The sequence below is a fragment of the Pecten maximus genome, chromosome 11, assembly GCF_902652985.1.
Source record: "Pecten maximus chromosome 11, xPecMax1.1, whole genome shotgun sequence".
NCBI lineage: Eukaryota > Metazoa > Mollusca > Bivalvia > Pectinida > Pectinidae > Pecten > Pecten maximus.
Genome location: NC_047025.1, coordinates 13,529,493 through 13,543,837, shown reverse-complemented (window position 1 = coordinate 13,543,837; position 14,345 = coordinate 13,529,493). Strand labels below are relative to the sequence as shown.

Here is a 14,345-nt window from a genome sequence, read left to right as displayed (position 1 = left end):
AATGGATATAACTAAGCTAGTAAACGTTTTAAAGAAGAATGTGTAAACTATTATCGAACTTATAGGAGAGATACTCCGGCAAAATCCCAGATAAATTAATTAGGTAGCATACCGCCTTAACATGAATAAAAACAAATCAGTTTATATTTTACTCTAATAAAAAAAACCGTAATGTATATAGCTTTACTATCTATAATTCATTGGTTTGATAGAATTTTAGCACCCATGTACACTTGTATTGTAAAGTTGATTTTTTTAAAGAAGGACGATGTCATTCTAATATTTCGTGTTAAGTGCTCGTTATAAACAATCAGAAGGCCCAGCAGAGATATCCATATCACTTAATATGTCAGCGGATGACCTAGCAAACAGGTGGGGATAACTACCAACAACAATTATCAGGTGAAAAATCATTGTTATTGTTTTCATCTTGTGAGCCAGGTGTTATCTATCTCACACGTAAATACACTGTTTTTGATAACATGCCCTGTTCCTATTATCCATTTTTATATAGCCCTACTTATTTTTTTGTCCTTTTCATGTGACTTTTTTTTTTCAAATAAACAAAAATATAATCATATATCATTATTATACTATATTACGACAAACCACGTACTATTTACTTCTAATTTTAGTTGAATTGTATAATTGGGCTTCAAAATATTTGTATGAAAGATATTGTCAGTTGTATAATTCAACTTGAGTCCTATATATACAAAAACCTTAGAGGGGTCAATAAAAGAAATGATTTGTCTAATTTTGTGAATTATGACAGGTGAGTTGTTCCCCTTTGTAACACTGTATCCGCTTTTGGAGGTCGTAATTAACCAATTAGCTTCAACAGGTGTGACATATTTAAACATTTCCAGAAGTTTTAGAATATTTGTCGATTCATTCTAGCTAGATCAGGTTTCCTTTAACCTTTTTTTTGAAAGCAAACATGGTTTATGTTGTGTATGTAGGATTAGACGATCGCAGGTGTAATTCTACTTCGGAAGAAATTCAATTACATTAAAATTACCTGTACGAAAAGGTGTTTGAGAAACTGTGACGGAAATGCCAAATGCCGGATATTGAAAGAAATCTAGTTATCAGTCCCTCCCAATGTTGCAAAGTTAACCGTATATGAATGAATTGTAAACATATATCATTGTCAGATGACTCTCTAACTTATGTCAATCCAATTTCAATGACAATAGCGATATTCGATTTTAACCGGTACATGGAACAGGTGTACGTATTCATTATCCGACAAGTGTTCGTTTTAAAGTTTGTAGGTTAGTCTTTTTTCAATAAGAAATGCCTATAGATGTAGGTTATATATATATATCTGTATTTTCCCATTATCATATATTCAAGTCTACCTCTTAAGTCTGACAAAAGCAACTAAACATGTCGGTATACTTATTTAATATATACACTGTACATATATATATACGACTTCAAAAAGAAGTTGACAAAAATATATTGAAACAATTTACACTCAAAATATTTAATTATAGTGTTCATATGAATTTTTTAAACATTTCAGATTTCAGATAATATTCTTTACAAAACTCTCTTTTTTTCAAGTTCAGATTTATCTTGCCGTCTTTGTTTCTCATTCTTATTCATACCTCGATGGTATTAACACTCGTATACGGGTACCCGTGTGTCACAGGACACTTTTTTTGTTGTATGTCCTTTGATTGTTGCAGAATATTTTCATATATCGATTTTCAGATTCTGAGATTTGTGTTTAAAAACGCTTTATGTAAATGTACAGGTGTAACACTTAATTGAGGGGGTTTGGGGTGAAAACAAACATTGTTACCGGGCGCAGTGTTGCTATTGACTCCAGATTGTTTGTGTCTGGTTAGCTTTTTTTTTTATTTCATTTTATTTTTAAATATAATGTGTGTCGAAAAAAAAAGACTTTTTCATGTTGAAGTCTGATTAAAATTTCTAGTTTTCGCATTATCGAAATTATAACATAAATCGATTATTATGAAATTCGTTATTTGAAATTCAAATATTAAGTTGACAAGATAAAGAGCACGCATGCCCCGTGCACTTGCAGGTGTAATGTCATCTCGACCGTTTGGGACAAGAGACAACCTAAAACCTCACTGTCGCTTAAAGTATTTTCATTTCTTCTCGTTGTCATTAAATATCAATAGTAAATCAAGGATGGGGAGTTTTACAAGACTAGATTTCCCCGTAATGACGCGTATACCAAAAGGGGCTATGACCCCTCAGATAAACAGAAGAGGCTGGTGAACTGGGTCTTTCGGGACAATAAGACAGGTGGGGTGACGACCAGGCGGCTAAAAGGGGCCGGGGCACCTGCCTACCTTTGAGTATTATAGAAGAAGCTGAAATATTCATTTAACGTTTTATTAACTTGTGACTGTGAATGACTTGGTGTCATTAAAACGCACTATAGTCTGAGCGCAAGGTGTATCTGTATAAAAACGGGAAAGGGCGACCCTCATGATGCATAATTTCTCGTGTCATATCAGAGTCCGCCAGCCGCACGAGACCCTTACGTCTATGCGCGTGCCGCTGAGTGAAGGGTCCCCGTGATTCACACCTGTTGGGGAGGACTCTCGTATGCCACAGAAAATTATCGAGTTTTTTTTTTTTTTTATTCTTTTAGAGGGAAACAGCAAGAAGGAGGAATATTTGCATCTCAGAGTTGTTGATCAAATATATGTTTACTTTAATTTATTAATTTAAAACAGAAATTGATAATGTCTTGTTCATCCAGATGTTACTTATTTTTTGAAAGCTAGTTAACAAGTGTGAATGATGTATGACGTCAAAAGGATTGGTTGTCGTTCAATTTATATGTCATCCAAATGTCATTAATGACAATAAATACTATCTGACGAGTGTTCAGTGGTTAAATCCTGTCCTACCGCGCTATCAACATATTTTTTTAATGCAATTATCTATAAAACTGCTGGGAAGTCAGAGCCTCAGTGATTGGACAACCAACCATTCCTCTCCGCTAGAGTCTCTTTCTAATTCGAATGCGTGTTCACGTGTAGTACAAGTATTGCAATATATTTTTATTTGATGGTGGTGGTAAATATTGTATTGGTGGAAGTGTGCCTACTTTCTGGTCATATGACAATATCATGACGTTGTTTTGGTGACGTAATGAACTACATGTGCGTTATATTTTGCACGTCGCCTCGGTGACCGGATTACCTGTCTTAGAACCATTTCTCTCCACTAGACTACACCCAAGAATTATGAATTAGGGAGTTGTCTTCTAAGTAAAGCATTGCGGAGAGTAAAAAAAAAAACTACGGCAGACAATCAATCCAGTCTGGTCGCTTCGGAGCTTTATAGCTTTGCACCAAGCATTTAGATGATTATGATTTCCATGATGCACTTCCGGTATGTAAACAGTCAAGGACCCATATTGTGACATATTAAAATGGACAAAACGGTAGAATTAGAAAAGAAAATGGTTTAAATATATTTACTTTTTTATTGAATAGTTGTCATATGATATTGTTGCATGAATGAAAGTAATCGAGGAGAAAGACAAAAAATGACGTCATATAACTGGCGGATGTCTTTAATCCATATTGCATTCATATTAAAAGTAAAGGCATTCTGACGACCGCGTCTTTGTTTAATGCTAATGAGAGAGTGACCAGGGCGATATCAGACATTTGTGCTATTATATAGCATAGAAACATAAATGGCGAATGAATTAAAACGAATACAGCTTACAATATCTTAAAGACATTTTAGATATCTTAAGATTTATCGGAGAAATAATTCAGTGAATTTTGAATATCTTCAAATTAACTAAATGTATCTTAAAAGATACTCGAGATATTCCATATAATCATCATTATATTGAAGGATTGTATTGTTCATATCTTATAAATGTCTCAACAACTTAACGACAAATCCGAGAGTATATGAAAGAGTTAAATGTATAGTTGTTTTGCACTGGGACGTCTATGGGTATTTAAAGTGAACCAACAATCCAGTTTTCTTCCAAGTCAACACCTCTCACTGAATAACCTTGTACAACAATAGAAAAATTATAACTGTGTATTATCAATATCACCTGACCTATATTTGTGTGTAAAATCAAAAGAAATTATAAGTTAATTGAGGGAGGGGGGGGGGGGGGGGGGGGGGGTTACACTCATAACTCCATTTATACTTTTGTGTGTGTATATAAGAACGAGATAAATATGAAATAATTGAAGAAAAATACCTATAACCTCGACGAATCGAATATGAAGAATGCAATATAATGGTGTATAGCCTAATTAAACGAAATGGAGAAGATAGTCCTATGTAAGACTAAGTAGATATATATTGTCAGTAGAGGCAAATGGCCGGTAACGAGCGGATCTTTAACAATGAAGAGTTGTCAGATGGTTGGAATGATTTATCTGGCTTGCCCCGCGCCTCGAATCAGAGTCTTAATGACAAAGGGTTCGTCCACAGAAGCACCTGTCGACTTGTTACGGAGGTCCCGCAGTTATCCACCACAAATACCTCACCTGCGATTTTTACACCTGCCTGCTGAATTATGTGGCGACAAATTTTACCTGTGCTCTATAACTGTTTAGTTGTTGTCATTATCAATCACTAGTATAGTGATAGTGAGCTATTATCATGCGCAGACAAAACTTTACTACAGTTAGATATCAAAAGAGCACATGCTTTAAATAAATAAAATAAGAGACAAGGGCAGTAATAAAGAAATTATCGCTTTAATATCACATTTTGAACAATTATAGTCAACTGCGGATCGAAGCTTCGGGAGAGTTGGGTCGTTAACGAATAGAGATTAAAATCTTTCAATCAGATTCTAATTGGAGTTTAAATTCACTAATTTGAAAAATACCAGATATTCATTATCTCGGGGCGACGTTAAAACAGATTATTCTCCCCATGTTCATTCACACAAGACTTGTATTTGTTCATTGATTCGTTTTTTAAGCACTTTGTAGTAATCTTCCACTTTTAATCCACCACGAAGAACAATGACCACATTTTTGCACAAGTCCCTTTAAAAACTTTTTAAGTCTCTTGAAAGTCTTCATTAGTAGTCTCAAGTGACATCGGTAGGGCACCAATCGGAGACTACCGCCAATAAATAAATGACAAATTTGTCACGTGTATATAGTCAATAAATTAATTAATATTAAAAAACAATTATTACAGTTCAGTCTATGGGTTATTGCACTAAGCTACCGCAACAGCTATCTTCATGTTTGAGAAGAAGAGACATTCGGGAGAAAGTCTTACTGCATCTTTTGCAGCTGTACTTTTTGACCTCCGAGTGGGTCTGTAAATGAGCTCTTAGATTGGACCTGTCTGCAAATGCGCGCCCACAATGATCACACCGGAACGGTTTTTCACCCGTATGAGTCCGAATGTGACCCTGGAGGAGCCACGGACGGGAAAAAGCTTTTCCACATAGTTTACACTTGCAAGGTAGCGTATGTGTCCTTATGTGCATTTTGAGAGCTCCAAGAGAAACATAGGTCTTTTCACAATATTTGCAGCTGAATTCCTTCTTGACTTGACTAGAACAATGGAATTGTTTGTGTTTGGAAAGTCCACTAAATGTGGAATAACTTTTGTTGCAACCGTCACATTGGTAGCGTGTTGGTTCTCCTTCGCGGAGTTTCCTTTTCCCGACCCCAGAAAGGTCGAGTTCCATCGGAGATACTGTCGGAGAAAGGCTATATTTAGAAACTACTGGATCGAAAGCTGAGGATTCCATACTGCTACTTAAGATATTAGTGTCTGGACTCTTTAACGGAATTTCGTGTCCAAATTGTTTTTCCGGATGGGCAGGGTATCCGAAAGGTGATGGTGGGAAAAATTGATGAGGAGGAAACAGAGATCTTAAGGAGCTATACGCCATAACAGGATCTGGAAACGCCTTTCTATGGAGTGGGTCAGCCATGGAAGACAGGAGCGGGAAATTGGTCGGCATTCCTGGAAGTGACGGAAGTCTTAAACCCATGGGAAGATATGGCGAAAAGTGGGGCGTGATTCCAGGATACATGGGTGTCTGCCAAGGAAAGTTTTCAAAGATTTTTGGCGGTTCTGCTGGACTGCTAGGGCTCCTTTGACTGCCCTTGGCGGGATCACCCCCGCGCGCCTGCAGCGCGCGCTGCGGAGTGTCAACTAAGGCGACCGCTTCAGCAGGTGGCTTTGTGCTCAGATCGTAAACCTGTGTCGCTCCGATCACCTGCTCTTGTGGCACGCGCACGGCGGGTTTCTCTGTAAATAAAAACCAAAAGAATAGCAATATGGAATTACATCAAACACATCGGCGATCCTTACAAACTTAGAATAAATGTAATGAAACGGAAAAAGCTATTTAGTCAAACACCGCCGACAAATCATTAGGAAGTTACCTTAGTTTCACTTCCACCTGTTACTAAATGGGCGTTTCATTCTTCCAGGCTGACTTATAGATCGAAGTTACAGCCACGCGAGGAAAACTTGATACCTGCTGTGCCGGAGATGTTGATCATTGAATATCATATAGTTTATTCAAATCGTTGTGATATCATAACGGTTACCCAGTAAATATTGAATGACAATCAAGAACACCTGTAGTATTTTTCTTTCATTTGCATACTATTCCTGATCAAAGAAATGTATCGTATTAAAGTAAAGTGCACGCATCGTTTAAAAATTATTCAATACATCGGGAAAAAACACGAGATGAACAGTTCAAAATGAAACGTTGATATTTTTATCGATTATATTGATGTACGTATCAAATACACGCGAATTTTTCAACATTTACCCTAATTTATGTTGTATGGTGATACTTACTGCGTGATTTATCGCCTTCGATACGAGTGGGCAAAAAATCTAAAAAAATTATCATAATTCGTCAGAATACTTCAAAAGAGATTAAACATACGTGAATTTAACACTGTCGATATAAATGTCTTATGTGTAAAAACTCTTAATGTGACAGGTGTTTTGTAATCCGAAGTATACCTGGTTAGTCAGTTCTATATACTCTAGTCTGACAAAATACACATATTCAACAAATTTGTCTGATTGTCAGGAATCTGTGGAAACTGTTTTTTATGTGTTACGTATGTGTTTATCTAAACTTTAAAATATCTCCATAGCAAAATGGCGCTTTGTACAAATCTTAAACCAGTACAGATGGCATTGTGTGTACTATTAAAGGTGGAAATGTTTCACGGTGAAATATTAGTACTTTTGCTCGGAACACAATTATATACCTGTTATCTTTATTTTCTAAAATTTCAAATTTTGTATTGAACATCAATAAATCAATTTTCATTCATTTGAATTCAACATAGTTATTGTATTACAGTAAGTCCCAGAAAAAGCAGGCAAATCTCGATCTAAGTACATTTTACTCAATTCAATTCGTTCGTGAACATTATGAATTGGACTGAATTTAATGAAATATTTAATTTAATCTCATATCGATCTTATCAGATAGGAATATACGTTTACCGTGATTTTCATCTCTGTATATATGTCATCTATCTATCTTCTCATTTCCCGTCGGTGAAAGGTTTGTATAATAATATCTCTTAACATATATCTATCTATACGGTATATCTATATACCTCTATAGGTATCGGTATTATATACAGTGTCTGTTAATATATATATATATATCTATATGTATCGGTATTGTATAGAGTAGTTGTCAATATATATCTATATATCCATATGTATCGGTATTGCATAGAGTAGTTGTATATAGTAGTTGTATATAGTAGCTGTATATAGTAGTTGTATATAGTAGTTGTATAGAGTAGTTGTGTATAGTAGTTGTATAGATAGTTGTATATAGTAGTTGTATAGATAGTTGTATACAGTAGTTGTATAGAGTAGTTGTATACAGTAGTTGTATAGAGTAGTTGTATATATTAGTTGTATATAGTAGTTGTATGGAGTAGTTGTATATAGTAGTTGTATATAGTAGTTGTATAGGGTAGTTGTATAGAAAGTTGTATATAGTAGTTGTAGTAGTTGTATAGATAGTTATATATAGTAGTTGTATATAGTAGTTGTATATAGTAGTTGTATAGATAGTTGTATATAGTAGTTGTATATAGTAGTTGTATATAGTAGTTGTATATAGTAGTTGTATATAGTAGTTGTATATAGTAGTTGTATATAGTAGTTGTATAGAGTAGTTGTATATAGTAGTTGTATATAGTAGTTGTATATAGTAGTTGTATATAGTAGTTGTATATAGTAGTTGTACATAGTAGTTGTATATAGTAGTTGTATATAGTAGTTGTATATCGGTCTGTCTTTGTCTCTCGTCGTTTTCTCGTCGTTGTCTCTCGTTCGTTGTTTTCTCGTGTTTCGTCGTGTCTTTGTTCTCTTCTTGTCTCGTTTCTGTTTTTCTTCGTGTCTGTGTTCTTCTCTTGTCTCTGTTTGTCCTAGTTTGTGTTCCTCTCTTGTTTCTCTTGTTCTCTGTCTTGTCTTATCGTTGTCTCTGTTTTCGTTTGTTGTCGTTGTTTGTCGTGTTCTGTCGTTTCATCTCGTGTTTCGTTTGTCTCTCGTCGTTTTCTGTCGTTTCTCGTCGTTGTCTCTCGTCTTGTCCTCGTTTTTCTCGTCGTTGTCTCTCGTCGTTGTCTCTCTTTGTTTCGTCTCTCCTTCGTTGTCTCGTCGTTTGTCTCTTGTCTTTGTCTCTCGTCTCGTTGTCCTCGTCGTTGTTCCTGTCGTTGTGTCTTCTGTCGTTTTTCTTTGTAGTTTTTATCGTTGTCTCTCGTTCGTTGTATCTCGTCGTTGTCTTCGTAGTTGTACATCTAGTTGTATATAGTCGTTTGTATTAGTAGTTGTATGTCGTAGTGTATGTAGTAGTTGTCTAGTAGTGTATTAGTAGTTGTATATAGTAGTTGTTCTGTAGTTGTATGTAGTTGTCTCTGTGTTGTATCTCGTCGTTGTTATAGTAGTTGTATAGTCGTTGTTCTATAGATTGTCTCGCGTCGTTGTCTCTATAGTTGTATATAGTAGTTGTCTATAGTAGTTGTATCATCGTAGTTTGTTTAGTCTTGTATTAGTGTATATAGGTAGTTGTCTCATACGTCGAGTTGTATATAGTAGTTGTACTTACATGTAATAATAATGTTATAATCAGATATATAACAAACAAAATCAGGCTCGTGCCCTGACCTGGCCTCGAAACTCTCGATCTATTTGCTCGCAGTTTAGGTTATAAATACTATTATATCCCCAATTCTTTCATTTTTGTGATTTAACTTGCATGTTACAATAGTTGTATTTTGCGCAATTATCCGTCAAAATTGGTATTTAAACAACGGTGTCAGATTTTTTCCTACGTTTTATGAATTTAGTATTGAAAGATAGAATTGCACCTTGCAGAATTGTGTTCCGACCATTATAGTTAATTATTTCTGATACAATTCCCCACATACATCGATCAGAAAATGCAACAACGGGTAATTTAAAGCTGACAAGTCTTTTAAAAGTTAGTATACATCTATTTTAATTGAGGCCCTTTTTCAGTTAAAGGTCTAACTCTGGAACTCTCTCCCTGTATAAACCATTTCTAACTAATGTGCCGATGTCTAGACGTATATTTACGAGATAGTATAATTCACTGCATGCTTATACATATTGTTTTGAATTGCAAACTTCAAAGGAATCATAAAATTAGTTCAACAAAGATTGAATATTCTTCGTTGTAATTTCTATAATTATTTATTTTTCTTTTTTTTCATGTTTTCCATAAATTTACAAAAACATGAAACAAAGATTAGTTTTGTATATTGCTTTTACTAATGCATATAATCGCCATCTTTTCTTTTCGAGTCTAAGATTTGACATAGAACAACTTGCAGAATTCATAATTCCTGTCTTGAAAATGAGCATAATCATAAACGTAATTATAAGTTTAGCTAATTATTACTAAAAAATCCCTTGTTATGCCTTTTCAATGAATTCCATCTTTATTATACACAAATGATAAAATGATCATGCGCCTTTAAAAGAATTACTGCAATAAATATGAATTGATAAGTGATATCTTACCTAGCTGGTTACAATTCTCATCTAAAGCTCCAGCATTTTCTGTTATTTCTTCTGCCATTTTTTCCTTTTTAACAATGTCCATCTGTTTGGAAATTACACTGTTGTCCAGTTCGGTCAATTTATTGTCCATGTTTTCGTCCTGGTCAGAATCCGTTGTGAGTTTTTGTTGAGACAAATCGACAGGTGCATTGGTTGGATATGAAATACCATCCGAGTCTTTATGTCGAACTAGAAAAGATTTCGGCATCACTACCAAATCTCACTGTCAGGTGTTATCGCGATAAACCTTAGTTATAAATGTCCACACGGTGAGTTTAAATCGCCTTGCTATCTTTCACAAGCTTTCAATTTTAGTCGTTACACATGGGTGATTTTGAGTATGTAGACTTCACGGTGAACTTGACTTGTCAATTTTTCCGTGTTTTGATTCCGTTAAGGAGCTGGTGTGTAAATATATACAGACATGCTACCCGTTGTGACTGTTCTTCGCTGCTCGCCCAATCAAAGATCAGGACAATTTGTCCATTAGACCCCGCCAACCAATCAGAGCGGAGCTAGGTATGATATGGCTCCTCCCACCGACAGCGATGCAACAGGTGTGTGCTAACACTTCAGATAGAGAAAGCCCCGGAGAAAATAATCCCCGTTAAAGATTTGTCTGAAACATGTTCAAGTTTGCAGGTTTGCTAAAGTCATAAATCTCGCACATGGCGATGAAAAAATGGGGAATTATTCCTAAATAATCTATAAGAAAGCAACCTGGTCCTTCTATCAAATGAATTACATATATTTTCTCTTTAGCCCAGTGGGCGTAAAAACTGTTTTGTATGACTCTAAGCTGATGTTGACAAAATCAAATTCAGGGCATCTTGTGATAAGTTTTGTCGATGCAAGTTTTAATCATTTCAGATAATTATCATGTCTTTTCGGCACATTAAATGTCACCACTGTAACTTATGTCGGATGGTTTCTGTATATTTCACCGCTGTAACCTATGTCGGGTCGTCTCTGTATATTTCACTGCTGTAACTTATATCGGGTCGTCTCTGTATATTTCACCGCTGTAACCTATGTCGGGTCGTCTCTGTACATTTCACCGCTGTAACTTATATCGGGTCGTCTCTGTACATTTCACCGCTGTAACTTATATCGGGTCGTCTCTGTACATTTCACCACTTAACTTATATCGGGTCGTCTCTGTACATTTCACCGCTGTAACTTATATCGGATCGTCTCTGTACATTTCACCGCTGTAACTTATATCGGGTCGTCTCTGTATATTTCACCGCTGTAACCTATATCGGGTCGTCTCTGTATATTTCACCGCTGTAACCTATGTCGGGTCGTCTCTGTACATTTCACCAGCTGTAACTTATATCGGGTCGTCTCTGTATATTTCACCGCTGTAACTTATGTCGGGTCGTCTCTGTATATTTCACGGCTGTATATTATGTCGGGTCGTTTCTGTATATTTCACGGCTGTAACTTATGTCGGGTCGTCTCTGTACATATTTTCTAAACACTGAAAAAATAACATAATCCAAGACTTATAGCCCCTAAATACCATTCCCATCCATCACACTTTGACATTTGTCTTACAGTTTTGATTTATAAGAAAAGATGTATAACCTACTTCACTTCGAGTCCAATCCCTTCTTATAATATACTTCTCTTAGAATTGCTTTTGTGTCGGGATCGTCTTTAGATAAGTCACATGAACGTTGTTTGTTGGGTTCCTTAAAACAGAACCACTTCTTTAAATATTTTTGTAACAAACATATTCTAGATTATTAAGATGTTTTAATATATCTTTGTTTAGAAGTAAGAATGTGTTGGCTGGTAACATACCAGAATATCGGGATACCAATCGTTTTCATTCCTCTGTTAATCATCGATCTATAGTCCGATCACCCATGTAGCCGTGACGACTGTTACCTTGAGTTAGGTATCATTTGTACAATTTTCTATAACTTCAAACTTTATTTCATTTATCGTATCTTAACATATTTACAACAATGTACAAACAGAGCAAACATGAGATGTTTTGAAACATATTTTTCATAAATCTACATTTTCTTAACTTTTTGAATTTTTTTGTGTTCATTAAAAAGTTTATTGTGAAAAATTAATAACATTTGATAATTCGTATACATACTTATCTAGATATAGTTTCTTTCTGTATTATCATCATCGTCGCATTATTATTGTGCTGATTTCTGTAAACGGTCATAAAACTACAACTTGATATAATATCTGGGATTCTAAGTTGAATAAATCAAGATCAAATGAAATTTAGATTAATTAAAATTAATATACATGTATTTTCTTTTTATATATAAATATAAACGGAGCATTTTATCATAGCATTATAAAACCATTCTCCGTATATCTACAGCAACGTTTAATATTTCACCGTCATTTTCCTAATGTCAACTTTATAACAAATTTCGGTTGGTGACATTTACATCTTATAAATTGATGGCTTTTGTTAATTTTCTAAAATTCCCATAACTACTAAGCTGTAACATAAATCAGTCAGTTTTCCCCTACTTTATGTGACTGCATAGTTAGCTTAACATATTAAAAATAAAACAATCGAAACGCTATTTCTTTCAAAATTTCTTGAAAGTTCGTAATGAATTCTGCTTAACTAGGGTTTTTTTTTGTTACTAATCGTTAAATTATCACATTAAATATTTATTCACGATTTTAATAAACAAATTAAGCTTATCTACATCACCTTATACATTTGAAATTTAGTAAAACGTCAAGCTAACAAGTAGGCGAGCAGGTTCCCCGATAGCGATCTCTATTACTTTAAGTACACCTAGTTATGCTGGATATTTAAAATATTACTTTACATATTTGTTTAAATATATTTAATTAGAACACCTAACATAATATACATGATAATTAAATACACACTTACACCAGTAGGACCTGCCGTGAATTTAAACCCCTCTTTTGAAATTTTAAACTCAGAAATCAAGAAATACAAAAGCGTGCTTTACATGTGTCGTTTAAGACCAGTTAATTGGAATATTATAACTCAGTTCGGTACACACTTTGAGGGAAAAGTACCTGCTTAACTTAAATACTCTAAAAAGGTATACAGTGGGATATTTGCGATAGCTAAAGCTAATAGGTAGGGAGCCGCTGGATTATAGAAGGAAACACCAACGAAAGGATAACACTTAAGTCGACACTTGTAGAGGGGATAAATAATGATTTAGGACGTATGGTGTTGACCGATGTCCAGTTTTACCACTGGTCAGTCTTAGCAATGCCACCTCCATGATCACTTATACAAATAGGCTTAACTCCTGCACCTTGCCGGACAAATAGAACACGGGCAACCTGTCACCCCAACCCATTGTCCGAATTGACAGTGGTCAGCAGGAACCCGGACGGACGTGATGACCAGTGTCCGACATTGACCGTAATGAACAAACAGGATGTGAAGATCGCTTGGCGAAGTGATGACATGCAGACCTATCCAGTTAACGCCTTCATCTGACACGATCCCCACCCCTCCAGGATCCCCGCTCCCTCGCCCCCTGCAGGCTATATCTCCTCCTTCCCAGACTCAATTAGCAGGTGTGACATCACACAGTCTAACCACAGATATAGCGCTCGCGCTCCCTTCACCCATCCAAGTGCGTTACGCACCGCACGAGTATTGGCACGTGTTTTGACGTAATTAATGACCTTATTAATTATCACTTTGCTAAGTTCACACTGTGACGACCGTCATTATGACAGCTATTCAATATTGTCCGATCTGTGACAAAATCTTGAACATCAATTCTAATATGCACATGTAAATATGTCGTATAAATGATAAATATGTATTAAAATTAATCGTTTGTCTTACATAATTATATACGATAAACGTCTCAAAGATAAAAAGTGAAAAACATCAAATAAGGAAAAACACAAAACCAGTTTCGCAAAAAGAAACGAGTAAATATTCGATTATAAATAAAATATGATATGTCACAAACGGAATGACAAAATATGAAAAATGGTAGTAACCGAAACTGCTTACCGAGCCGGGTTAGTAAATCACGGATGGACCTCATCTGAAGTCCATGGTTGTTAAGCCTAATTCAACATGATATGAATATATCTTTATTGATAATACATGTACTACTCGTCTGGCCTCGTGTCGATTACATTAGTCATTAATTACCCTTTCCTTTGCTTAATGCAGTAAAAAATATTACCTATCTAGTCCCTGTGTATTATCGATAACTTCATTTGGCACTAATGTATACAGTGTAAATAAGCAGAAATCA

At 35.2% G+C, this 14,345-nt stretch overlaps 1 protein-coding gene across 2 annotated transcripts; it reads right to left on the bottom strand.

Annotated features, from left to right (window-relative positions):
• Positions 1–4,709: 4,709 nt before the first annotated feature.
• Positions 4,710–10,482, bottom strand: LOC117338070 (zinc finger protein SNAI2-like). Of its 2 annotated transcripts, none has more exons than XM_033899254.1 (2): positions 10,048–10,482; positions 4,710–6,258 (listed from the first exon to the last, which is right to left on the bottom strand). In XM_033899254.1, exons 1-2 carry the CDS (start codon positions 10,292–10,294, stop codon positions 5,201–5,203), a joined length of 1,305 nt encoding a protein of 434 aa, XP_033755145.1. In that variant the 5' UTR covers positions 10,295–10,482; the 3' UTR covers positions 4,710–5,200. The 2 variants fall into 2 exon arrangements, with proteins under 2 accessions (XP_033755145.1, XP_033755146.1); XM_033899255.1 differs by lacking the exon at positions 10,048–10,482 and adding an exon at positions 6,823–7,620.
• Between the last annotated feature and the right edge of the window lie 3,863 nt (positions 10,483–14,345).